Source organism: Gallinula chloropus, assembly GCF_964237585.1.
Source record: "Gallinula chloropus genome assembly, chromosome: 13".
NCBI lineage: Eukaryota > Metazoa > Chordata > Aves > Gruiformes > Rallidae > Gallinula > Gallinula chloropus.
In genome coordinates this window covers 20,847,689-20,872,813 of record NC_140098.1, presented here as the reverse complement: position 1 = coordinate 20,872,813, position 25,125 = coordinate 20,847,689, and the positions used below count along the sequence as shown (strand labels likewise).

At 49.7% G+C, this 25,125-nt stretch overlaps 1 protein-coding gene across 1 annotated transcript in view; it reads right to left on the bottom strand.

Moving 5' to 3' along the window:
• Window positions 1-19,046, bottom strand: part of GLG1 (golgi glycoprotein 1) — a gene marked incomplete at its 5' end in the record, with an annotated part of 78,623 nt that extends 59,577 nt beyond the window's left edge. Inside the window, one exon of the mRNA XM_084270168.1 lies at window positions 18,741-19,046. Within this exon, the coding sequence (XP_084126294.1) occupies window positions 18,741-19,046 (306 nt within the window). The remainder of the gene's footprint in view (window positions 1-18,740) is intronic.
• Window positions 19,047-25,125: the final 6,079 nt, after the last annotated feature.

Here is a 25,125-nt window from a genome sequence, read left to right as displayed (position 1 = left end):
TAGCACAGCCAGGGAGCCCTGGGTGAAAAGGGTATTAATGGAAAAAAAAAAAAAATCAATCAGTAAGCCCAGCAGTTAGAAATCCAGTTCATCATATTCCATCCCCACCTCCTTGCCAGAGACTAACCATGAGAGTGCTGGAAAGCATCGCTGTGACTGCAACCATTTACTGCAGCTGGTCAGAAAAGGCCCTGAGCCAGATGGGCTATGCCTTGTATGGGCACAGAAACCACTGAAGAGCAGCAACTGTCAAATAATTACTGCAGTTCGACAGCTTCTACGTATTAAAAAACCCCACCCCAACCAGTTTTCCAGTGACCCACCGTTAAGGTTGGATCCTGTCCTGTTACATCCACCCCAGGATGAAAAGCTTCCCTCCCATTGATTATCTCCTCCCCACATGTGGCTTTTTATAGCACTGCCCCAGGTCATTTTTAGCAGGGGAATGGGAGCCATCCCCCGAAGCCACTCCTCAGAGCAGGGACCTGCCAGGTAATCTTATCTCTAGTCATGCTGGAACAATCTCTTGATAACATAACAGGACCTTTTTTTCTTTGTGAAACAAGAGCCCTATCAACAGCGAAACAAAACAGACAGGAATTAGGTACAAAAGCCACAACATTAAATGGGAGATAAGAGAACATGGGAAGCCAGCTCTACACTTACACCAAAGCACAAAATGCCAACTTTCCCACTTGTTTCTGAGGGGGAAAAAGGGGAATTTGTGGGCTATTTTTCAATCTTGTGATTTTTCTGAAAGTTTCAAGGGAAGAGCAGACATACCCAACGTTACACAACTGCTGCTTTCAGACAGCACAGGATGGAGGAACTCAAGTTTATGGAAAGGGGACATAAAAGGGGGAAGAACAGGATGCTGCCTCCAAGCCCCGTGATTTCCCTGCTACCTCTTAACCCCATTTCCTAACTGCCTGCTCTGGGACTTCTCAAAGTTGGAGATCCAGCTGGGCTCGGGTTTCTCTGGCTTGAGTGACAACATCCCTCTCAAGTCAACAAATTCTTGGGGTCTAAGAGAGCAGTTTTCAAGCAGACTGCTCGTAGCTCAGAAACCAGTTCCTCAGACTGCCTGCTGGTTTCAATCCTGAAAAGGTTCCAGGCCAAGGATGGGTTCAGTCTGCCCATTAACCAGGAACCCGTTTCAGCAGCAGTCAGCAAGGGTTTATAACCTTCAGTGAAGCCCACAACTTGGGGTTTGTGGGTGTGTTTAAGTGGTGCTACTCAGTGTGCATTTACACAGAGAACCCTTTACTTTGGGGTCCCTTTAGGAGACCACCAGGCTCCTAACTTGCTTTTTTACAAGGCACATGCTTCTTCTCAGCCCCCTCTGCCACCAAAGCACCGGAGGAGGACAAGCCTTTGAGCCATACAGCGTGAATGTCTCTGAGAGGCTGTCTCAGCCATTCCCTGGCTGTGCAAGTCGAAGCAGGCTGCACAGATCCTCTTCCATCGCTACAATCGGTGCTGCTACTAACAGAGCCCAGAAGCTGCAACCGGTTGAACATACAGGAGAATAAAAGCCATCTGTCTGACAGCCCTGGCATTCCTTGCTGCAAAGGGCTCCTGAAAGAACAGCTCTGTGCCAGGGTTGGAGGCTGTTTGCTGGAGGGTTACCTTTCCTAATCTGGGTTACTCATTCCTTATCCATTTGCACACACACAGAGCCCTGTATTAACTAGGCACACGCAAGGCAGTTTGGCTAATTAGCTCAATGGAGAAGACTAAAACGTGTTCCAATGTCATTAATATGCACCAATTTAAACACAGTACTTTACATCCCTCAAGGGGAAGGCTGTCTCTGCTGGGTATTTTTATCTGGTGTTAATGGCCACTGAAATCCATACGCAATATTGTGGAGAAAACCCAAGAGGTGGTGCTTCCATGGGTCACCTTAAGAGCATACAAACACCACCAAGGGTTTAGGAGAACTCTCCTCTGCTAGAAAACCACAGACAGCTGCCTTGCCTGGTCTACACCAGCACGCAAAACAGGTTCCAACCCTAAAACAAACCCAGACCACATTAAAGCAGCCCAGGTAATCGTCTCTACACATTTCAATGCACTTAGAGCAAAACTTATTCCAAAAGCTCACGTTCTCTCCAACTATCTGTGCTCTCAAACCCATTTATGCATCTGCACTTCCCATTAACAAATCTACAATTAATACTCTTGGAGGTGCTTAAGTCTTCAGCTTTAATTTACAGGCAGCCTCCAAATATATAAAGCCCTGGTGAACTAGAAGTCTACAAACCAAGTGCCTCCAGTTGTTTTGATTATATGCAGAAGATTTAAAAAATATATATAGCAGGTTTCTTTTAAAAATAATCTGCAAGTAGTTTGAGGTCTCCTGTGTATTGATCAAGAACTTTAATAGACTAATTAGCCAGGGTTCATTAAAACATGCTTCCCATTAGTCTCCCTAGATAACTAATCTGAATTCATTTACACAGTTATGTGCCACAGGTGCAAAATTTTAACTCCCTGAAGCCTGGTTTCCCATAACACAGGCATCTCTTCCCATCAAGGCTTCCTTCCCCAAGCCTCTACCCTATGACTACAGAACCAAATGGTTTTTTCCTCCTCCTATTAGTCTTGAGATCCTCCAAAGAGTCTTGAACTTGCAACTTGAACTTTTACCTGGATGAGCCAACACTGTCGAGACTCTCCAAGGATGAAGCACTACGTGGAGCAGGGACCACTGAAACACCTGATGCCATTCCTAAGGGCTGCCATTCACAGCCACACACGCTGGAACCAGCTCCCATTTCCCCTGCACGAGAGCTGCTTTGTTCAACCACCCTGGCTGCAGGAGCAGCAGCCTCCAGCATTCAGCAACGAAGCAGACAACTGCTAGAAATACTACTCCTCAACACAACCTGCTTCTGTAAGCCAAATCAGTGCTCACTTCATCAGTTACCTGAACCTCCAGCTCTTCCCCATCACCACCACGATTCACACTCATCAAGCACAGCACATAGTCCTAAAACCACACCTTGGTTTTACCTCCTGGTGTAGGGATGCTCACACCAACATGCTCTGGGAGGGGGGGGTCCTTCTCTAGATCCTTCTCTAACTCATCAGCACCAAGACAAAGTTTGAACTGAGGGCTGAGAAGCAGACCTAACCAACAAGCCATCACGCTCCAGCCCTCTTCTGAAAGCACCTTTTCCAGGCACATCCCAAAGCACAGCAGAGCCAAGAGAGACACAGCTTTTCAGGGATCACTCGCCCTTATTTGCTGAGGTTTTAGAAAGCGTCACGAAGACTGAATAAAAAGTGGGACAAGAGCTAGGTACCAGGGGTTGGCTGAAGCACACAAACCTCTGGGGAACGCTGACCTTACAAACAAGGCGCTTGTAAGAGCACAGAAAACCTCCAGGAAGGGTTTGTTAGAACCTTTTAATCATCTTCCCTTGACATACAACAAACAAAACACTCTGTTCAGACAGGAAAAGCCTCAAATGTACACATAATTAGCCCACACTATTACTGTCATTACCCAGTGCCACGGCAAGCAGTGTTAAAGAGAACAAGCTCCATTTTCCATCACTTGAAACACCCACTTCCCCCCAACCCAGCCAAGTACATCCCTGAGATGATCCCTTCTTCTAAAACCAATATTAAACCAGAGAAACTGCTGTAAACCAAACAGCTGGGAAACAGTAGAAGCAAATCAACTGCAGGAAGGTCTCAGGGTGCAACAGTTGCATCTAATAGGTGAAAACTATACTGAACATGCCTTGTTTTATCCAGAGAAAATCACTCTGGGAGAAGAATTGACCACCTCATCCCGAAACTGTTATGTTGGAACGTTCCTGAAGAGGGTCCAGACAGGCTAGCTTGCTCCATAAACAGAAGAGAGAGACTGTTACACAAGAAATCCCAGGAAATGCTGATTCCCCTCACAGGAAGAGGGGAAACCTAAGTCCTCAGGCAGCGATTCAGCTCCATCTCTTGCTGTACCTCTAGAAAATATCCCCCTCCTGCTGCAGATCTTGCTGCTGAGTCAGACAGGCCAACACACACCTCCACAGCATCCCCCAGGCAGCACCACTGCCTCTCATCTGCTACCACACCGCCCCAAACTTACAGCACCCGCTTTTGAAACACAGCTGAAGTCACCTTTTGGGATACAGGTACCTCAACACTAAGTAAACAGTCAAACAGTCTAAATGAAGTTAACTGGGGAGCGTTGTGCTTTGGGGTTTTGTTTTAAACAAACAGAAAACAACAGATGACTCACAATTTCCTAAACATTCCAGAGAGAAAGTTGCAGCTCAGGTTCACCAGGATATTTTGCCAAAGTTCAAACACCTTGTAAATAATTAGGCTCATATCCCACGCCACTTACAAGACCCCCGTCACTTAAGCTCTGCGCTCAGTTTAGTTAAGCTTGGCCAAGCCTGACACATGTCAAGATTTAAAGCTATTCAGCTTTATTTTATGTCTGCATCCCAGACACCCTCCCCAAGCAAGCCTGAGGGGCTGGAAGCACAGCCTCCCTGCATCCTAAACTGTTTCATATTACGTTACTCAAATGCAAGCATGGCTGATACACCCCACTCTCCATCCCACTGGCATCCCTCCAGCCAGCAAGGGTTACTTTGATAACTCTGATTTGCTGTTTTCCTCCATGAACATTTTCTTCTCAACAGCAAGCAGCAAGTTTCATTGATTAGACTACCCAGCTGCACCTACAGCCTTACAGCCATGGGTAAGATATTGCTGGAGTCTTCTCCAAAGTCACAAGTGGCTTTCATCACACGTGCACCTCAAGACTCCCACGCTCTCAAGCTGACCTGCACCTTGTTGTGGATTACATGCAACTTTGTAAACACACGTGAGGAAGTTAGCAAGACACAGCATGTAGAGAATTCAAGGATGAGCCACCTGTGCCCCCAGCATCCTCCACAGCTGCTCCCAGGATCTCTGGGGCATTACAAGGAGGGGCACCAGTTTTCCTGAAGGATGAACACTTATGGCAATCAAATTCCAAATATTTATCAGGCATATCAATATCAAATCTATGAACAAACAAGCTCTTCAGGGCAGTAATATCTTTCCCCCTCTACTCTGCCCTGGTCAGGCCCCACCTGGAGTGTTGTGTCCAGTTCTGGGCTCCCTGGTACAAAAAAGACAGGGATCTCCTGGAGAGAGTCCAGAGGAGGCTACAGAGATGATGAAGGGCCTGGAGCATCTCCCCTACGAGGAAAGGCTGAGTGACCTGGGGCTGTTCAGCCTTGGGAAAAGAAGCCTGAGAGGGGATCTGATCAATGGGGATCAATAGCTGAAGTGTGGGATGCAGGGGGACATGGGCAGCCTCTTCTCAGTGTCTGTGGGGACAGGACAAGGGGCGATGGCTTCAAGTTGGAGCACAGGGAGTTCCACACCAACATGGGGAAGAACTTTTCCCAGTGAGGGTGAGGGAGCCCTGGGACAGGCTGCCCAGGGGGTGTGGAGTCTCCTTCTCTGGAGATATTCCAGACCCGTCTGGACGCCGACCTGTGTAACCTGTCCTGGGGACCCTGCTTGGGCAGGGGGGTTGGACCCCATGAGCTCTGAAGGTCCCTTCCAGTCCCTTCGATTCTGCGATTCTGTGATCTTACTCCAGGTTGCATTTCTCTTGGACAAGAGCCTCAGGCATTTTGGTACAGAATCAGCAAACTGCTGTTCCTGTAGTCCTAGAAATCCTTTTGGACTAAAACAAGTCGCAGATTTTCTCCAGAAGAAAGATGAAGCAACATTTCAGTCCCACACAATGTTTTTAAGACGCAGATGCTACAGGCAAAAGCAACTCTTCCTTATTTTTCACGAAGCGCTTTCCATGGATCACAGCAAGAGGCAGTAAGAAAGGACGTGAAACACTAAGTACCTCAGACCCATGCACTGTGTTACCTTCTGATGCAGCAAGTCTCACCAGTGAATGTGGAACATGTTCATGTTTTAATAAAGAACAAACACAGCTACGTCTCATTCAGGTGAGAGACTAGTTTTATTGTAAAAACCACACAATTTGCTCACCATTAAGAGATGCTACTCGTTCTCAAGATTATACCAGCAAAGGCTGAACTGTTACAGAACATGTAATGCTGAAAAGCAAGAACCCCACCCCCCCCCACCCCTCACCTCTGTTCACAGCACCGAGACAGACTGGGTGCTCTGCCCACGCCTTCAGCCTGTGTACTACTCAGCTGTTGCCAAGTACTGTAGCTGAGGAAACCAAAGCAGAGTTATTTTAACCAGCAGCTCCCAAAGTGACGCAGGATGGCAACACAGGATCTCAGCCAGGTCCAGCCCAAGATGTCATCAGCCTCGGATATCCGTCAGATTTACAGGATACCTGTTGGATTTACAGCGCAGCTTGGACAGCCAGACCCGGAAAAGAACTAATGTGAGCCACCCAGTAGGACAAGAACCAGACAAGACTGCAATGAAGAGTGTATCTGTAAGGGTAACAGCAGGAGTGGCAGCTGATGTGGAAGAAGCTCTCCCCCTTGCACAGGAGCTGCAGCAGTCATCAGGACAAGGCGTGAGGTCTGCTTTGCTAAGGTGGCTGCTAACAACTCCCACTACCTGGAGCACAGGGCAGAAAGGATTGCTGTCCTTTCCAAGCCACTGTTATTCTGGAAGATTCACCTGATCACATACCTCTTCCAGGGAAAGGCAGCATCTTTCTACTGTAACCACATCCCAGCAAGAACATCAAAACTTTAAGACAAACACTTCCACAGTCAAAATCCCAGCAACATGCCATGCGATCCAAGAAGAGATCCTAACAGAAACCTCTCATTGCTGCCCTGTGAAATCAATCATTCTTCCTGGCTACTGAATTCACTGTCACCAGGCCAATTCTGTGATTTATCAGTACCATGGAATATTACGGTCTATCTCTAAGAAAATAAGTCCTACACAAGCTTCTACACCAGAGCAAGCTAGAATAATAGTTACTGTACCTTGCCCTGGAAATTCTTAATTGAGATGATTTGGCTAGCATAGCTTTGGCTTGACATTTGAATAATAAAGGATATGAAAAAATCCATGTAAAAAAAAAAAACCCAAACCAAACAAAAAGAGCATCCACCCTGACTGTTAAGGATGGCCACATGCCCAGACACTCAAACACAAGCCTACTGCTCTAATATGATGTGAGAAGAAAGGTTCCAGCTGCCTGCCCAAGACTGGATCCTCTTAGCTTCTGCACATCAGCTTCTGGAAGCTGAGAGGAAAACATGCTCAACAGCATCATCTTTCCCTTTGTTTCCAGGTATATTCATGACTGGGAATGTGGCCATGCTGTTCAATGCTGCATCTCCTCCAATCTCTTCCTGTAACGATGCTCATCTAGTGATAACCCATGGGGCTCACCTGCCCGTAGGGTTTCAGCTTCACCCATGTACACAGAAGGAAGTTCACTGCTCAAGTCCCAGATTCAGGTCTAAACACGTAGTAAAACATGCCCAAAATAGTGCTACCAAGAGACAGGACCCAAACTGATGAACTTATTAGAGAAGGAGAAGCAAAACAATGCGCTTCATAAACATGAGATCAAGTAGCACTGTATCCACTGCCCAGATTTTACTCACGTGCAGTGTTCTGACAGCTCTGAGGTACTGGTTTAGGTACCTTTCAAAGATAACCTCTTTTCATTTATTTTATGGCTTTTAATGCTACAAGAAGCACACAACATATAAATCACTTAAAGAAAACCACGCCAACCCCCCAGAAGGCTGTTCAGAAGTACTTTCAGGAACGCGGCTCCCAAGACTGTGAGCTGCAGGATCAGTCACCCTCCAGGAGTTTCCTGAGAATAAAAGTTCAGTTCGGAAAGACTCTTCTGGCCCAATTTAAGATCAGAACAATCAAGGTATATGAAGTAATGCTCTGCCTTAAAACTTTATTTTCTCAAGTTTTGAAGACATACAGAGGTTCTCCAACATCCTAATGTCTAACAGGCTGTAAGTTCCTCTGCCATCTTGCTCTTAACATCTCCCCTTTTTGCCATTCTGCTTGAATGGTTCAATGTCACATTCACAGAGGGGTTTTTTGGGGTTTTTTTTAAAGCCAAAACTTAGATCTCCCCAACAGGATCCCAATTCCAAATCAGTCGTCCCAGTAGGTAATGCAAAAGTGATTACAGTCAGAGATCAAAGTCCATCTATTTCCCAAGAGACAGAAGTTCACTTTAAGATGGCAGCAGTGCACTGCCATGTTATTTGAAGTCAGTCATGATACACAACTCAACCACAGGAAGAGTTCTGCCTATTTCCACTTGCCCTACGGCACAACACGCTGGGCAGTACAGCTGTGGTGGGCTAAGAGCCAGCAAGAAGAGTGACTGGAGCACTGAGTCTTACCTTCCTTTTTAATTACTCACAGAAATCAAGTTCAAAACTCCTCTGCAGCTGCATGCCTACACCACAGAGTCTACCCAAGCTCCTCAGTGTTCTTAGAAAGCTTTCAGAAAACGCCTTTTGCAAGTATTCTAAGATACTGTGAACCCTAGTGAGTAAACCAGACATTAGAAGACAACATTTATTTAATAATCTTCAAGGGCATCACAAAGTCACAATGGATTTCACTGGAATGTCTCAAGGGAGGTATCTAGTTGGGAAAAATACTTTGGGAAGAGCTGCCTCACAAAGAGAAGAATGTAAATTCCATCAGCACTCTCCCTAGCAGAACAAGTTTAGACTATGGTTTTATACAACAGGATGCTGGAGAAGTTCACAGATACCTGGAGGAGGGAGGGGAAACAAAGAGCCCTGTAGTTCATGCCCTGCTGAACGCTCTTTCTCTTTGCACAGGCCTTGCCTGTGAGCTGCTGCGAGGAAGGGAGCCAACTTGGCTTCAGAGCACTTGAAAGGGGTTCAATGTGGACAGGCACAAACCGAGTACCCCAGGCAGTGCAAACTCCGGGCTACCCCATGGACGTCTGCCCTGCACGCCGCTGCGCTGCCTGCGAGACGGGAGCCCGGTCAGCGAGGACTCACCGTCTGCTCGGCGCCGGCGAAGGCGCGGGGCGCGAAGGAGGAATCCAAAGCACAGCAGGCTTTGTGTTCTGCAAGGAAAGCACAGAATCACACACCCCCTGCAACTACTATTTGGCATAGATATTTCTAATTAAGGCTATTAGTGCTAAGGTTAGAATGGGCGTGCACCTTTAGAGCAGTGAGCCAGGTGAGGGAGAAGGATGTTCCCTAGTACCACGCCTTCCCAGACGATGCTGTTACCACTGGGATTCCCAGAGATGGGACAAACACCCACCACAGGAGTCCTGTTCCACTACCCACTTTAATAAAAGCACAAGGAAGGCTTAAACTATAAAGGAGCACTTCAGCTTTTTTGTTTGTAAGTTTTGGCTTTAAAAAAATAACTTTGCTTCCTACGATGAATCAGAAACAAAAAGAGGTGAAGGTGACTGCTGGCCGCTGCCTGGAAGCCTTCAGTTAAAGGAAGTGATGTTACTGCATCCCCAAGATCCTGACTAGCTGCAGCTATCGACTCAAACAGCTGTTTCCCAGCAGCAACTGCTGTTAAATATTTCCTAACCCATACCTCTCCCCCAGTAAGCACTGACATGTCATCCCACTGAATGCTTCCCCGAGCAGCAGTCACAGAAAATCCACCTCACTGTTTTAAGCAGAATAGATGGATCATTAAGGTTGCCAGAAGAAATCTCCCATTCCAACCACACCAAGTGGCACACTGAGCTTCTCCAGTTCCCCACTGACTAAAAAGATTCTTCCTGCCTTTTTCCACTCCTTTAATGATGCAGCTCCAGCTGCCAAACATAACAGGCAACTCAAAAACTTTTCCACACTTCTTTATTGATGCCAGCTACAAGGGATGTGTGTTACTGGAAAGCAGACTGATCCTCTGGGCTGAAGGCTGGCAGCAAGAAAGACTGCAACCAGGATACTTGTTGCTTACACAGAGTCAACTCTACAGCCCTCAGTAAGGTAAGGGGGATGTCACCGTGAATTCGAATAGCTGTGCTAGGGTGAGAGACTGAGCACCTCAGCCCCTCATGCACCTCAAATATCAAAGCACCAAGAACATGGTGCTTATAGCATCAGTTCAAAAGTAATGATGAAAAAAAAAGCAGCAGCAATAATGTACTGGCAATATAAAATCACAGTATAAAATGCCTGAGAAGGAAAGCTCACCATCGACAGCCCTCTGCGCCTGCGCTGACTCAGGACCTTGTATCAACGGCCATCAGATTTCTGACCAGCCTGTCTGAATTCTACAATAAGAGGATCACCTTAATATTGATTTGTTTAAATCACCATGAACACAGCTAAAGAACTGCAGCCTCATGAACCATTCATGCTGTGAACGACGGCAACCGTGGCGTTGCAGTGATTAGACCTGGAAGCAGTTGGCTCCTCTGATTCTACAACATACCCAGACAGGCCACAGAAGCAAAAAAAATAAATCAGTTTGATAATCAAAGAGCTGGGTGTAAGCTTCTTCCAGATCTGATTTCAACTCTGCTCAGAACTGTGTCAACAGAAGTTGACTCAGCTCAAATCAAGCCTGGACTGTTACAGAAAGACTACAAGCCAAACAGGCTGGGGCATGGGTTTTGGGGTGGGTTTTTTAATTGTATCAAACCTTTTTTTTTTTTTTGGTAGGACAATTACTTCAGCACTTAGAAGAATGCACACTCTGCTGAGTTTGTTTTGCAGTGCACTCGGTGGAAAGCATTTCACTGGGCACTAATAGGACGGTGCAGAAAGGAACCTCTCAATTAGCGAGCTACTGAGCACGACGCGGGCGGTGAGCCTCCTGGTAAGGCTGAAGAGGTCCAGGCAGCAGGCTTGCCACCAGATTAAGCTGGGCATTATTTTTTAAACAAAAGACAGCACAGTTGGCTGAATGAGTCTGTGTAGCAGGAATGGCACAGCTATTTGTTATTAACCCAGCCTGTTACATGTCAGCACTTAATTACATCAACTTAACCAGCTCATTTCTAGAGAAGAGACTCTGAACTCCTGAGGATCAAACAAGGAAACTAGGAGACTTTTTCAGAGAAGAGCACACAGTTCTACCACTGACTGCAAGAGAGTAAAATACTCCAGGCACATACAGAAACCACACATACTTACTACACTAAACACTACTTTTTGGTCACCTCAGCTGTTTTACATGCATTCTTTCAGACAAAAATGCAAACAACAAACACAGCAAATAAACATTCTTGTCCTGCATGATTAATGTTTATTTGTCCCTGTGTTCTCATCTGGTAAAAGAGATGTTAGATGTGCACCACTGGTCTTAAACCACAGCACCAGCAATAATAATAAAGACAGCAAATGTCCAGTTTGAGTTAAGGAAAATTTTGGACATCACAGCCAAGTGACACACTCTAATGCGTTCCAACACATGAAATCCAAACTCACAGAGCTGTTAGAGCTACAAGATGCGCTGATGCAAAGGGAAAAAGAACCCCAAACTCAGGCAATACGGCCCAAAAAGATGGTGTGGAGAAAACAGACCCCTCTCTGTTGAAGGAAAGCTCTGCCCTGCTTGCCAGGGCAGAGCTCTCCTGAACACCACCTCTGCTCCAAGCAGAGCAGGACAGGGTTTCATTTACCCTCTTGAGGAAGAGGAGTCGTGGTTACACTACAAGCTGGTCCCCAGGGAAGGAAGGACTTCTGCTCCTCACCTGGCACGCTGACAGGGATACCACAACACCCAGAAAATGAAGGTTATCCCATGATGGCAAAAAATGACCAGCGAACAGCACGGAATGGAATGGTGCCATAGCAACCAGCTCCATCAGTCAGAAGATCAAAAAACCCAACCCTGGTTTGAGGCAAGATTTCAAGAAAAGCAGCAATCACCTAGACCTTCTATTCAGCCAATTTTTCAGGATTTATTATTGGGAAGAATAACTGCAAAGCCCTTTCAAAAGTAAGCATACATTTCCCAAATACTAAAGCAAGCAGGGCTCACGTGCAGCAAAGCTGTGCTATGAAGCCCATCCAGACACCATCTCTACACTGGAAAAATAAAGGCAGCATGTATCTTGCCTAGCACAAACCTTCCTCCAACCTTTCTGGCCCAACTGTGAGGACCCTAAGCACCACCAGAGCTAGACAGATCTCCTTTCCTCCAGCATGAGGGAGAGGAGGATGTGATCTGTCTCGGTAAGTCACCTCCCCATAACCAGACCTCTACCTAACGCAGCCTTCTCAGTTCAACCTGAGCCAAGCTCAGGCTGCACAGCCTATGCCAAACCCGAGCCAAGCTCAGGCTGCACAGCCTATGCCAAACCTGAGCCAAGCTCAGGCTGCACAGCCTATGTTAAACTTTTACTTCTCCCCCTGTATTTCCCTTCCTTTCCTCCTCTGTATTCAGAGCTGCAGCAGTGCCAGCTCGCTAAAGGAAGCAGACTTAGAAGATAATCCCTTTCAGTAAGCCAAACCTCCCAAGCCAGACCAGTGCCTAACCAGCTACAAGTAGCAGCATGCCAAGAACAGCACAGAACTGAAGAGACCCATCGCACACACCCCACAAAAACCCCACAAAAACAACACTTGGATCAGCAGAGCTGCAGTTAAGATCCCTAAGGATATGGAGAACTAAGAAGCTGTGCTTAACACTCTGCTCACAGGACTCTAAGCCCAGGAACTAGCAGGGCAGAGCATCTTACCCTCTAAGTCTGCTCACACAGAATCACAGAAGGCTTTGGGTTGAAGGGACCTCAAAGATCACACAGTGCCAACCCCCTGCCGTGGGCAGGGACACCCTCACTAGACCAGGCTGCCCAAAGCCCCATCCAACCTTGAACCCTGACAGGGATCCAGGGGCTTCCACAGCCTCTCTGGGCACCCTGTGCCAGGGCCTCCCCACCCTCAGAGTAAAGAATTCCTTCCTCACATCTAACCTGACCCTGCCCTCTGTCAGCTTGAAGCATCATCACCCCTTTTCCTGTCCCCGCACTCCCTGGTGACCAGCCCCTCTCCCACTCCCCTGTGGGACCCCTCTAAGTACTGGTACACTGCAATTAGGTCTCCCCAGTACTTTTCAATATTGCTACATCCTGAGATGAAGCCCAAGGCAGACGCCAAAGTAACCAACCCAAACACAAACCAGGCTTCTGAAGGGCATTTGGAATTTTACTTTAAGGCTTAACTACAAAAGCAAGGAGGAAATTGGGCTTATGCTACCTGAACACAAGGGATAACAAGAACTTCACAACAGAAATGTGACTAATCTCAGTGAAGAAGCCAAGCCTCAGGAGTAAAAAAGCTTCAGAGAGTGATCCAGCCCCGTCTCCCTCAGTTTCTTTTGCTCATGTTTTTTCTTTGGTGGGTTTGAGGGTTTTTTTTTTTTCCTTTTTCAAAACTTAATCATCTCACTCCCTCATAGGTCCAACCATTCCCTTCCATTGACTTTGATAGATCCATCTTACCCTTTATGGATTTCAGAAGCAGGATGGACCGGTCTTGACCATTCAAATTAATTTGTGTCTGCCACAAACCTCTGTAAAGTCTTCATTAAGTTTCAGAGTTCAGCACCCAGATAACTGACTGCTATCAGAGAGAACTATCTTTAAAACCCTAACACATTCCTACTTTACCTTAGCTCCACTTCAACTATGGGCAAGAACTCTCTTTTTTCTTTTTCCCTTAAGGATGTAAGAGTTCTTAAACTCCCAGGCACTGTATTGGTGGCTTTGAGCCATCACCTGGTTAATATCCCTTAGAAAAAAGGCAGGGTGCAAGCAAAGCCCTTTCAAAGCTTAAGGTACATTTCCCAGGTTTCTGATCATTGCATTAAAAAAAAAAGGAAAATAAAATCCCTTTGTGTGTTGGTATCTGAACCAGACAATAGCACTGTAGGCACTGCAAGAGCATCACAGGAATACTAATGGCCTAGTCCTTCCTGATAGTTAAGAGAACCAGAACACCCTCCACCCCACCACTATGTTCTTACTGCCCAGAGAGATGGGGAGCTGGGTTGGGGGAAGCGATTCTCATTTAAAACAGCTCACCTGAAAGCCAGGAAGAACACCAGGAGGTTTTGTGGGACAAACCCAAACGGTCACACTGAAGGAGATTGCCAACTCCACAATGTCTTTGCTAATTGCATTTCCTAAGAACTAGCCCACCCCCTGCTACGTTTAACCCACAGCCCTCGGTTATTTACAGCCCCAGACAGGTAAGCAGCCACTTGCTGCCACAGCCCAGACATCTCAGAAGAGGCTCTGTAAATGCCAGCATGGGAAGGAAGCTGAGAGAGACAGAAGGAACAGGAGCACTGCTCAGCTATGAGATAATGTCGTCGCATGGTGAGTCAAAACAAAGCCTTCACCCTTTGGCTCAATGAATTACCCAGATAAAAGAGGAAAAATGAAATCAAGCTGCTGTGACACATCACGCTTCTCTACCTCGATGCAACCAACAGGCTTCAGGGAAACCTTCCCATTTCCAATCCCTTTAACCAACAGGGTAGGAAAACCAGAGAACAAGCATAGGGACCGAGCAAACACACACACCCCCCTTCCTACAAGCACAGCACATGTTGTTCTCCAAGCATGCATTATGCCACCCCGGTTCTCTTTTCCATCTATAATTTTAAAGCTCAGGTAATTGCACTGGCACCACTTCATCAGACCACTTAGAGAGCTCAGGTACACACACAGTGAGGCACAGAGCAGTTAGACAGAAGTACTGTGCCAGCTCCCGACCTGCCAAACGTTGAGACGCTTCCCCATCCTTAAGTCACATCAAATAATTCTTCTGGCCTTTTACAATGAGCATGCATGGGAAATAACAAGAAAAACGCTATTCTTGAAATACAAGGCCCTAGGATTCACTTGGTTTGCTCTTAACCCAATCCTATCATTGACAGCACCTTTTCCCCTAGACAGCAGGGCTCAATTACAGCATCCCTGGCAGAAAGGCGCTACCCAAGACACGGATCCATTTGGGGCACGGGAAGGAGCAGGAGGCCCAAACTTTGATCTCGAATCCCAATTTAACCGTGACCATTTGATCTCTGAACAATCATTGAGCCTGGAACACATCAGCATTATACAGCTGGATGTTTGTAATGCTCTGAGTATTACATAACCCCTCCAAACGCAACGCGAGCGAAGCCTGACGATCATGGCATCAAGCTCACTCACTGATTAATCACTAATAAGCCAGAAGAGAGAGCTACACTGGTTAAGATATTTACATACCTGCTTGTGGTTCCTACCTCAAACTCAAAGCCTCAGCCATGCTTGAAATGCAAATCGTCAATAATCACGCAAAAATTTCCACCTAGACAATATATTACTGTATTTCATGGGTTTCTTTGTACCATGGCCAGAATGAAGTTCAGTTCAAAAAGCGGCTCATAAAAAGTCCTTAAAGAGGATGCTGAGTGAAACACAAGCTTTTCAGTGTCTCTAGAAACAGGCTAGCAACCAGAGCCATTTCAGGGAGTAAAACCCAACACATCCCTGTAAAACACATTTCTGAGGAGCAGAAGCAGCCCCCAGCCCTGTTCTACTCTTTCTGCATCTCGGCATCAAGTTATACAGGTAACAATGAAAAAACACCCATGACAAAACCCAAGCGACTCAGCACAGTTCACACGTGCAGCCCACAAATGATTTTGACTAGAGGAAAATCAGTTCACCTGGAAATCGCACCCAAGCATGACTTTGATTCTATTTCCTGATCAGTCAAAGATGTTTTAGGTGACTAGCTCTGATCACTGCTGTCTCCAACCGAGAAGCATCCTTCCTTACCATTCCCCCACTCTGGAAGGGGAGCAGAAGAGCATGGCTGGCCCTCGATTTCTCTCTTTCAAACAGTTGAACAGCCTGAAACGCAGAGGAGTTCTGCACCTGCAGAGGCAGGCTCTGCACTGTGCCAATTAAGCATTTCATTGACGTGGTGGAAAAATCAGCGGCAATACCTGTGTTAAACGGCTTCTCTCAACATCCATCCTGTAAGAAAGCCTCCTGCCCCACTCAACCACAGGCTGAAGGCTCCACTTTCTTTAGATTCAGGAGAACCAGCCAGCACAAGCAAGGCAGAGCTTACTCTGAAGACATCCAGGCCAGCAAACCAGCAGATGCCAAAATAACATGCTCACATTATGCTGGCTAGCAAAACGAGCACATCTTCTCTTTTCTCTGTGCTTTATGGACTCAAAAGTAAGGTTTCAAGTCATTGTTTCTCCTGGCTATTCAAATTTAAGAGCGACTTAGCTTTTCTCTCCCACCCTAAGAAGGAAAACACACGGATAACATTAATCAGCTCCAAGCTGAAGTTTCCCACTGTAGAGATATGTTTCTTACAAGAAAAGCTAAGATAATCTTAAAGACCTGTGGAACAAAGGCTGCTGCTGCAGCCTAATCCCATGTAAACATCTTGCCTGCTACTTGTAGTGAAGCAGCATCCAAACACTATCCTCGCCGATGCTGTCACAGGCACTGCAACTTCCCCAAACTGTCCATTCACTAAAGGCTTTTCTTTTTTTACTGGCATGGATGGCTTCAGACTAGTTCCCCACCCATTCTCAAACAGCATCCAAACAAGCTGCCAGGTGCTCTAGGTCAAAAAATCAGAAGTTGTATCAGCAACAGTAATAGCTAATATGTCCCTTATTAAACCTGCTGTCACCTCCAGCGCAAAAACAAACACCTGAGACAACACCTAACCGCATTCCCTATCACCACTCAATGCTTGTGTTCCTCATGAGGGCTGCTCAGAGCCTAAACACAAAGAGTTAAGCTGTGGGCATGCCCACAGGTCCGTTATTTGCATCGGTTTCTCAGACCAGCACGCTGGGAAGTCGTTTTTACACCAGGATGCAGCCCATCGCATCGACGTTACGGCAGGTGAACGGCTGAGCCTACGATCAGCCAACACTGCTCTGTGTCAGCTGACAGACAAGTAAGGACAAGGCTGCAAGCAAGCACCTTCAGAGAGAAAATCCAATCCAAAATGACCCCAAGATGTCCTATCGATACCTGGGATGTCACCGCAGGAAGAGATTCACTGGACAGCAGACAGCATTTCAGCTAGACAAGACCAAGAGCCAGCAAGCTACTGACCAGGCTGCCTTTGAAAAGGGAAAAAGGAAAGCCACAAGCAAAACCTAACGTTGAAGAGAGCTGAGTTTTCATGAAAGCTGCAGAACCACCATCAGGGCTTGTAGCTGCCAGGAGTGGAGTGCGATGCATCTCTTCATCTTCCGCTTCCCTCCGCGGAGCCCTGTGCCCCAGCCCAGCACTCAGCCCGCCTAACTGAGGAAAACCACACAGCTATTCCAGCAGAGAGCTGATAAACCAGATGAGAAAACAGCCCACCTCACCAAAATGGCAGAAAACCAATAAGCACTGGGACTAAGAAAAGAAAAGGGAGGGGCCACACAGCTGGAAAGAAAGGAACAACAAGAGCTTGCCTTTTTGGCAGGCTGGTAGCTCCGGAGCCACCTCCTGCAAGCACCACTTCCAAGATCTCCCTCAGAGAGGCTGCCTCCCTGACAGGGCATCCAAACCTCCTGGAGAGGTGGAAGAAACAGTGAGGGACAAGTTATTCATAAAAGTGTGAATCAGGACGTCTTATAGCTGTGACAGCTGTTGCATCGGAACTCATTTAGGAAGCCTGGCCCAAGCGCCTCAGTAAATTTACCTGCTCTCAAATTAAAACACAAAGTCAGATAAAAATCTAAATTTATTTTTGGACTCGAAGCCAGGAAGCAATCACTGACAGTTATTGGTTCAAGGCTCCCCTTGATTAGAGTAGCCATTAAGTCACTGCCATCTGCTGTCTCCGCAGTAACAGATGAGAAAGGAGCACAGGTTTTTCCCCGACTGCATTCCCACTTCATAAAATGCCATTAAAACCGACCCAGCCTGACAATCCTGGGCTTCACCGCAGAGAAACCAGGAACCAAACCGATCTCAGCCCCAATCAGCTCACCAAATGTACTTCCCCAAAGGCTGCTTCGAACCGAGCAAGACCCGCCAAGGAATGAATGAATGAAAACAAGGGGCCAGAAAGGTCTCCTGGGGTGACAACTCAGGTTTCTTTCTGAGCCGGGCTTAAGCCACTTCCCAACAGACGCCTGGGAGCAATCCAAGGTTGCCTGGCCAACCTCCCAGTGTAAACTAAGCTGGGCCTAAAGGCTGCAGGTCTAGTTTCACACAGGCTGGGAAACAGCCGGCCCTGCGGCTGAGCTCTGGGTGAAGGTGGGAACGAACCCGCAAGGGAGAAAACAACGCGCTCTCCTCAGGTCGCTCCCACAAGCCGCCCAGAACCCAGCGACCCCCGGGAGCGGCACGGCAGCCACAACAAAGCCAAGGCGCCGAGAGCTCTCCCTCCCAGGAGGGCCGCACAGAGCCCAGCGGGGCAGGTACCGCGGGGCGCCGGCAGGAGAGAGGGAGGGAAGGAGGGAGCCCGCCCGCCCTCACCGCCTCCCCCGGGCCGGGCCGGGCCGGGCCGCCCCCCTCACGGCGGGGACGCAGCGCGGGAAGCGCGGCCGGCTGGGGCGAACCCCACTATTAAAACCCAAATCAATTCCCAACCCGCCCGAGGAACAAGGAGCGGCGGCGCGGGCGGCGGGCGCTGCCCTGAGGAAGGGCGGCGGGGCCGAGGGGCGCGGAGCCCCGCTCTTTGTTCGCCGCCGCGGGGAGGGGAGGGGAAGGGAAGGGAAGGGGAGGGTAGGCCCTGCCCGGCCCGGCTCAGCGCGGCGGCCGGGCCCCTCACCTCGCGGACGTCCTGCAGGCACTCGAGCACGGCGAGGTTGTTGGCCCAGCTGTGCTTGGAGCAGAGCCGCACCACGTCCTCCCGGCACACCGCCTCCTCCGACAGCTTCCAGCCGCTGCCCGAGCCGCCGCCGACGCGGGCAGCCCGAGGGCCCGCCGGTTGCGCCATTAACCCCAGGCTGTTGCCTCCGCCGGCCGCGGGGGCCACGGCAGCGGCGACGTCCGTCGCCGGCCGCGTCGCCAGCGCCAGGAGCAGGAGGAGCGCCGGGCCCGGGCAGCGGCTCCGGACACGTCCGCACGGCGCCATCTTGGATCCGCCACCTCCGGCGCGGCCGGCTGCCCGCCCACCCAGCGGCACGCACGCCGTATGCAAATGAGCGCGCCGTCTGACGTCAGAGCGCCGCGCCCCCCGCGGGACACGCCCTTATCGGCTTAAAACGGGGCGTGGCCTCGGTTGGCCCCGCCCACCCCCCGGCGTTGTGCCGGGGGTCGAGGTGCCGGTACGGCCCCAGCCGCCCCCGTTCCGCTGCCCTCCAGCCGCCTCCCGCAGCCCCACCACCCTGCGCTTCCTTTGGGGAAGGATCTTTCCCTAATGTCTCATCTGACCCTGCCCTGGCGCAGCTCGAGCCCATTCCCCCTCATCCCATCACCCATCCCTTGGGTGAAGAGACCAACCCCCACCTCTCTGCACCCTCTTGTCAGATCAGTGTATGTGGTGATAAGGCCTCCCCTCAGCCTCCTCTTCTCCAGGCTGAACACCCTCAGCTGCCCCTAGGAAGGTTTGCTCTCCAGCCCCTTCCCCAGCCCCACTGCCCTTCTCTGGACTCGCTCCAGGGCCTCCATGTCCTCCTTGGAGTGAGGGGCCCAAACCTGAACCCAGCACTCCAGGTGCAGCCTCACCAACACCGAGCACAGGGGCACAGTCCAGCCCCAGACCTGCTGGCCACGCTGGGTCTGACACAAGCCAGGATGCCGTTGGCCTTCTTGGCCACCCAGGCACGCTGCCGGCTCACGCTCAGTCACAGTCACCCAGCACCCCCAGGGCCTTCTCCACCAGCAGCTCTCCAGTCGCTCTGCTCCCAGCCTGTCCCACTGCCCGGGGTTGTTACGTCCCAAGCACAGGGCTCTGCCCTTGGCCTCGCTGAACCCCATACAGCTGGCCTCTGCCCATGGATCCAGCCCGCCCAGGTCCCTCTGCAGAGCCTTCCTGCCTTCCAGCATGTCAACACTCCCACACAATTTGGTGTCATCTGTGAACTTGCTGAAGGTACCAGAGCGCCATGGAGCCCACCACCACAGCCATCAGCTGCCCGGTCCACATGGAGATGAGGATAAGGAGAGGGATGGTAGGGGGGTTCAGCTGGCAAAGCCCCCGGCACGGCTCCGCTTCTGGCACTGGAATGTCACGCTAGGACACGGTGCTTGGGAAAGTGGTTTTGTGCTGGCACCCAGGGGCCAGGCAGCTGGGAACACTTAGAAACAAAAGCCAGCAAAATCCAGGCTGAGCTTGGCAGCCTATTTGGCCTAATGGAAGTTGTTTGAAGAGCTAAGCCAGCCCAAGAGCTGGCTCTGCTCCTCCATCCGCTGCAGGATGAGGACAGCAGGGAGCAGCGGAGCTGGGTTACAGCTCCCTTCTCCTTCCCACCCCCTCGGGAGCTCTCCCAAGACTCGCTGTTTGATGAGCAGCAGCCCACATCCTTCTGCTGAGCACCCTGTGCTCACAGGAACCCTCCCCCCAACCCTGGATTTTAACACCCTGCAGAACCCACCATTAAATCACCATTTAATAAGGAAGCCCCACGCTCACCGTGCCCACACAGTGTGCTAAACAAGGAAGAGGGATTTCTGCCTGTGTGGGGACATCTCTGCCAGCGCAGCAGCCCCAGCAGCTCATGGCAGCTGCAGCCCTTCTCCCTCAGCACAGCTTCACTGGAAATTCCCTCATTGCCACACTTGAAGCTTTACCAGCCAGGCACTGGGGTGCCAGGTGCCATGTGAAGCACTTGCAGCCCTCTGCTTTTGTAGTGGGCAGCAGGTGTGTCACCCCCCTTAAGCCATAAAACATGTTTCTTCAGCCCCCAGCTTTGCAGAGGTGAGCTGAGCTGCTGGGACGCCTCTCACTCCTTCCCAGCAGCGTCCTCACTGTGCCAGGGAGAAGAAAAGCCCTTCTTCAGTCCTGCTCCAATTTTTAATTGGGCACAGACCGCTCGCTCCGAATCTCAGCTTGGTCTTGACACGGCACCCTGAGGCCCTCTCCTTTTGCACAGCCTGGCCCAAGGGTCCCCCAAAATCCAGCACTACCTTTCCCAGGTGACAGTGGCACTGCAACCTCGTGAGCGTCGAGCGCACAGGGAGCTTCGTGCCTCTTGCCTCTCCATCCAACCTGACACAAGGTGGGTGCTTCTCCCAGGAGTGTGAAGCTTCAGAAGCTCCAGGTCCATCCCCCTCCTTCATATTTCCACAGCTCTGTGTTGCAGTTAGCACACACCTTCACAGAAAACTAAAGGTTATTTTCCAACCTGCCACAATCCTTCCCCAACATCCTGCTCTGCCCTTCCTGGGACACGGCGCTGCGCCCAGCTTGACGCTGTCAGGAGCGTGGGGGTGTCTCCCCTCCCTTCTGCTAGTGGAAATGCCAAATTGGACTTGATGTGAGACTGACCCCCACAGACCCTCAAATTAACCACGCTTCACTGGGGGAGATAATCACTAAAATTGCTTCAAGGCATGTTTCCCTCCTGGACATTGCCTGGTACCTGCTAAATTCAGCCCAAGGATTAGACAAGCACTTTAGACTACAGCTCCCAAAACTCCTCTTTTCCCTCTCCCCCCTTTGCAAGGGGTGGGACAGGAGCAGCACCCCCCACGCCCTCAGGGCCCCTGAGATGCTGCAAGACTTTGTCAGTTAACTCCTTGTCCCACAGCATCAGTTTCCCAGCTAAAGATATCTCTAAATATCTTTAATGATCTCAAAAGCAAACGATGAGAAGTGATGATAAGTATCGTTTTCTCAAGATGGGGGAGGCTGTTTATACCAGCATGTTCAGCATCCCCTCCACTCGAATCCGCAAGGATTAGGGATGCAAAAGGACTTAAGCGATGCCTGAGCACTCAGGGAACTCACACTGAGGGTGGGAAAGGCCTTCACCAGAGATTTGCAGATAGAAAGGTGGAAGTGCCATCGCACGAGGGGAGACTGTGCACCCCTCTCCCCCCCTTCACCAGGAAATCTGCCCTTGTGCATTACCAGCTCTGGCACTCAACACAAATCAGACCCAATGATTAGTTTTCACTTGCTCATGCCCTTGTTTCCCTCCTCTCTGAACTGCTTTTCCTCCTTCTTGCTCTCCTCAGGCTGGCAGAAAGCCAGGTCTGGTGGGGATTTACTGCCTGGGTAGAAAATCTGCCACTCAACACGAGCAGGAAACCTCACCATGTCTCCTCAGCACCTGAGGAGAACTAAATGAAATCCCACTGGGATGCTCCGGCTACCTCAGCACAACAAGGTTCAGATCCAGCCGCACGTTCTGCTTGGTGCATCGCCTGGTTTTAACCCAGTTTGGTTCAGGGGACACAAAATAGCCACTTTCACACCCTCCAGGACATGTCAGACACAGACGGAGCCAAGCGAAGCCCAGGAATGTCCCATTCCACATGCACACCCACAGAGCTGTGCCCCCTCCTTCTCTCATGCTTTTTTGGCATTACCTCCTGGCAGCTGCAGCCTTTGGGATTCTGTGTCTTCAACTCTCACCCCTGAGCCACTACAAACCAAGGAGTAAAAAATGTGGGGGGAGATGCTACAGGCGCAAGGTGCCCAGGGTGGGGAGGGCAGGGAGCTGGCTCCTTCCTGCTCCTCCCCGGCCCAAATCACCGCAGGGTTAGAAGGGCAGGTGGAGGGCAGCCCTTCTCCTAAAAGTGTGGTTCCCTTTGACTCCAGCTTCCCTTTCCCAGACCCTGCATCTCCACAGGGAGCTTTGGTGCCTGCACACAGCTAAGAGCAAATCCCGGCTGCAGGAGCCGCGGCACTGCCCAGCTTCACCCATCGCCTCCCGCCAGAGCTCCTGCAGGAGCTGCCGAGGGGCCGCCCTGCTCCACGATGACACAATCTTCCCAGAGACAGAGGCAGAAATAGCCACAGCACAGCTTATTGCCTAAACCCAGCCTCTAACAGCAGCTGCCCTGCGTTGTGCTGAGGCTCTGGGTCTCTCCCTTCTTTCCATCCCAAACCCACCCCTTTGACTCCAGGCAGAGACCAGCAAATATTGAATTAACACTTTCCACCTGTCTCAGTGCCAGATGCTGAGGGCTTTCTGCACAGCCTCCATGTGCTTTCCCAGAGCTTGCTGCCAACCCAGGAGCAGGGCAGAGGCACGAGGCTCTTCACAGCTCAAACCTTTGAGAATTTTCTTAAACTCAGGGTTTGAAAATGAGAGCATGGAAGCATCACCTCCTGTTATTATAACACTTCCATTCCTTATAGGAATAAGAGACAAGCATTATCTGGAAAAATCAAAAAGCTGGGAAGCCTTTTAACTCCTTTTCCTTCATGTGTTTAATGTTTTTCAAATTTCTTGTGGGGCTGGAGGTGAACAAGCATCAACGATGCCTCAAACCAGCTGAGAGCAAGCGGCTCACGCCACCGAGCTGGCAAAGCGGCTGCTCCTCCTGATTTTACCTGGCATGGCAGTCACTCTGTTTTCTACTACCCCTTGTTCCCCATCCTCATTAAAACACCCACAAGTCCCACAGCAGCGAGTTTAGAACCAGTTAAAGCACTGTCCCAGGTGCACAGCCCTCTCCTTTGCTCTGCAGCTCACTGAGCCAGGACTCTGTTCACCAAGCATCTCTCTTACTTTAGTCAGAGGCTCGTTAGGAGCTGGAAATGCCAGGAAGCAATGAGAAGCCATCCCCACAAACAGGGCTGTGTGTTTAGGTTCACAAAGCACGTGGGGCATACACTGCCAAGGGAGATCCTATATAAACTTTAAACACTTTATTTTTACTGTATATAAAAATAAAGGAACAAAATACTATATAGAAAAATATAAAGTTAAGCAGAGATCTTCTCTGTCTCGTTCTGAGGAGGGAAGAGAAACAGGACTGTACTGTGCTAGCCCCAGACTTTAGGAAATACAAACCATTCTGGCAGGTGAAGTGGCAACAGGCTCGGCCCATACAGGGTGGATGCTGCTCACCACAACCAGAGCTGTGCCTCAGGAAGCGCTTCCAGGACTGGGAACTCGTCTTGCGGCTTCCAAAATCATTATGAGTTTGGTTTCGTTAACCAGAAAACAAAACTTAAGTCCTCTATTATGATCAGATCTGGAGATAGACCCTCTCTCACCCCTCAGCATATTTAGGGTGAGGGCAGCTGGGCTGGCACACACCCCTCTGACCTGTGATCCCACCTGAAGGGCTGCGGCTGACGTTGGCCAACTGGTCTACAGCGCACAGATGCATCCAGAGGCTGTCAGTGTCCGGTTGGTGAGCTGGCAACTGTGATTTCAGGATGGCAAAAGGTCAGTGACATCGAGCTGGTGAGAGCCCTGCGCTTCCAGCAGCTCCTCAAAGGGGAGGGAAAGGAAACGGACTCATAAATAAAAGCAGGCAGTATTCATTTCCAAGGTGCTGGCTGTATTTAAGGAATGACACCGTGGACTTCAGCAGCCAACAGCACAGGAATCGCTGCCTCTTCCTCATCTGTACTTCTCTAGTTTCACTATCCACAAGCAAACAGTCCCGAGTCTGCTTGTGGGTAAAGCAGGGAAGAGAAGGGGAAAGAAACGAGGCAGATAATTAAGGAATTACAGTGCAAACTATCTGCTCCAGGAAAAAGCCACAGAGGAAAAAGTTTCTCTGTAGATTCTTCCAAACTTGTTTTCCTTCCATGGCTGCCAAACAGGGTCTGTCCTCAGGAAATAACTGGTGACTGACCCCAGGCCTTCAGGGGAACAGGGGAGCACATTCTCCCAAGCAGCGAATTTGCTAGTGAGATACCAACATGAGAGAGTGCAGCAGGAGTCGCAGGTCTTTGAGTTGCTCCTGTTTTGCTTGATTCACAGAAGAGATTCTCAAGTCCCCGAGCCACACTCACACTGGAAGAAAGTGACACACGCCGGAGACAGCTGGAGAAATCCTGCTGCACTGAGGCAGCTTGCAGAGGTTGGAAACTGAAGAGGTAAGGGGGACCTAAAAAGGGAGATGGAAGAAACAAGGGAACTGCTCTAGGCACCAGTGTGTCCCAGTTCCTGCCCACTGATGCAAAGGTGCTGCAGCAGTTCCCATCCCCTGTGTGCAGGACAGTGATCCGGGAGTGAGCAGTTGTGCAGGGTAACGAGCAGCATATTTGAGAAGCCTCTCTGCAGCAGATGTGGGGCCCACTC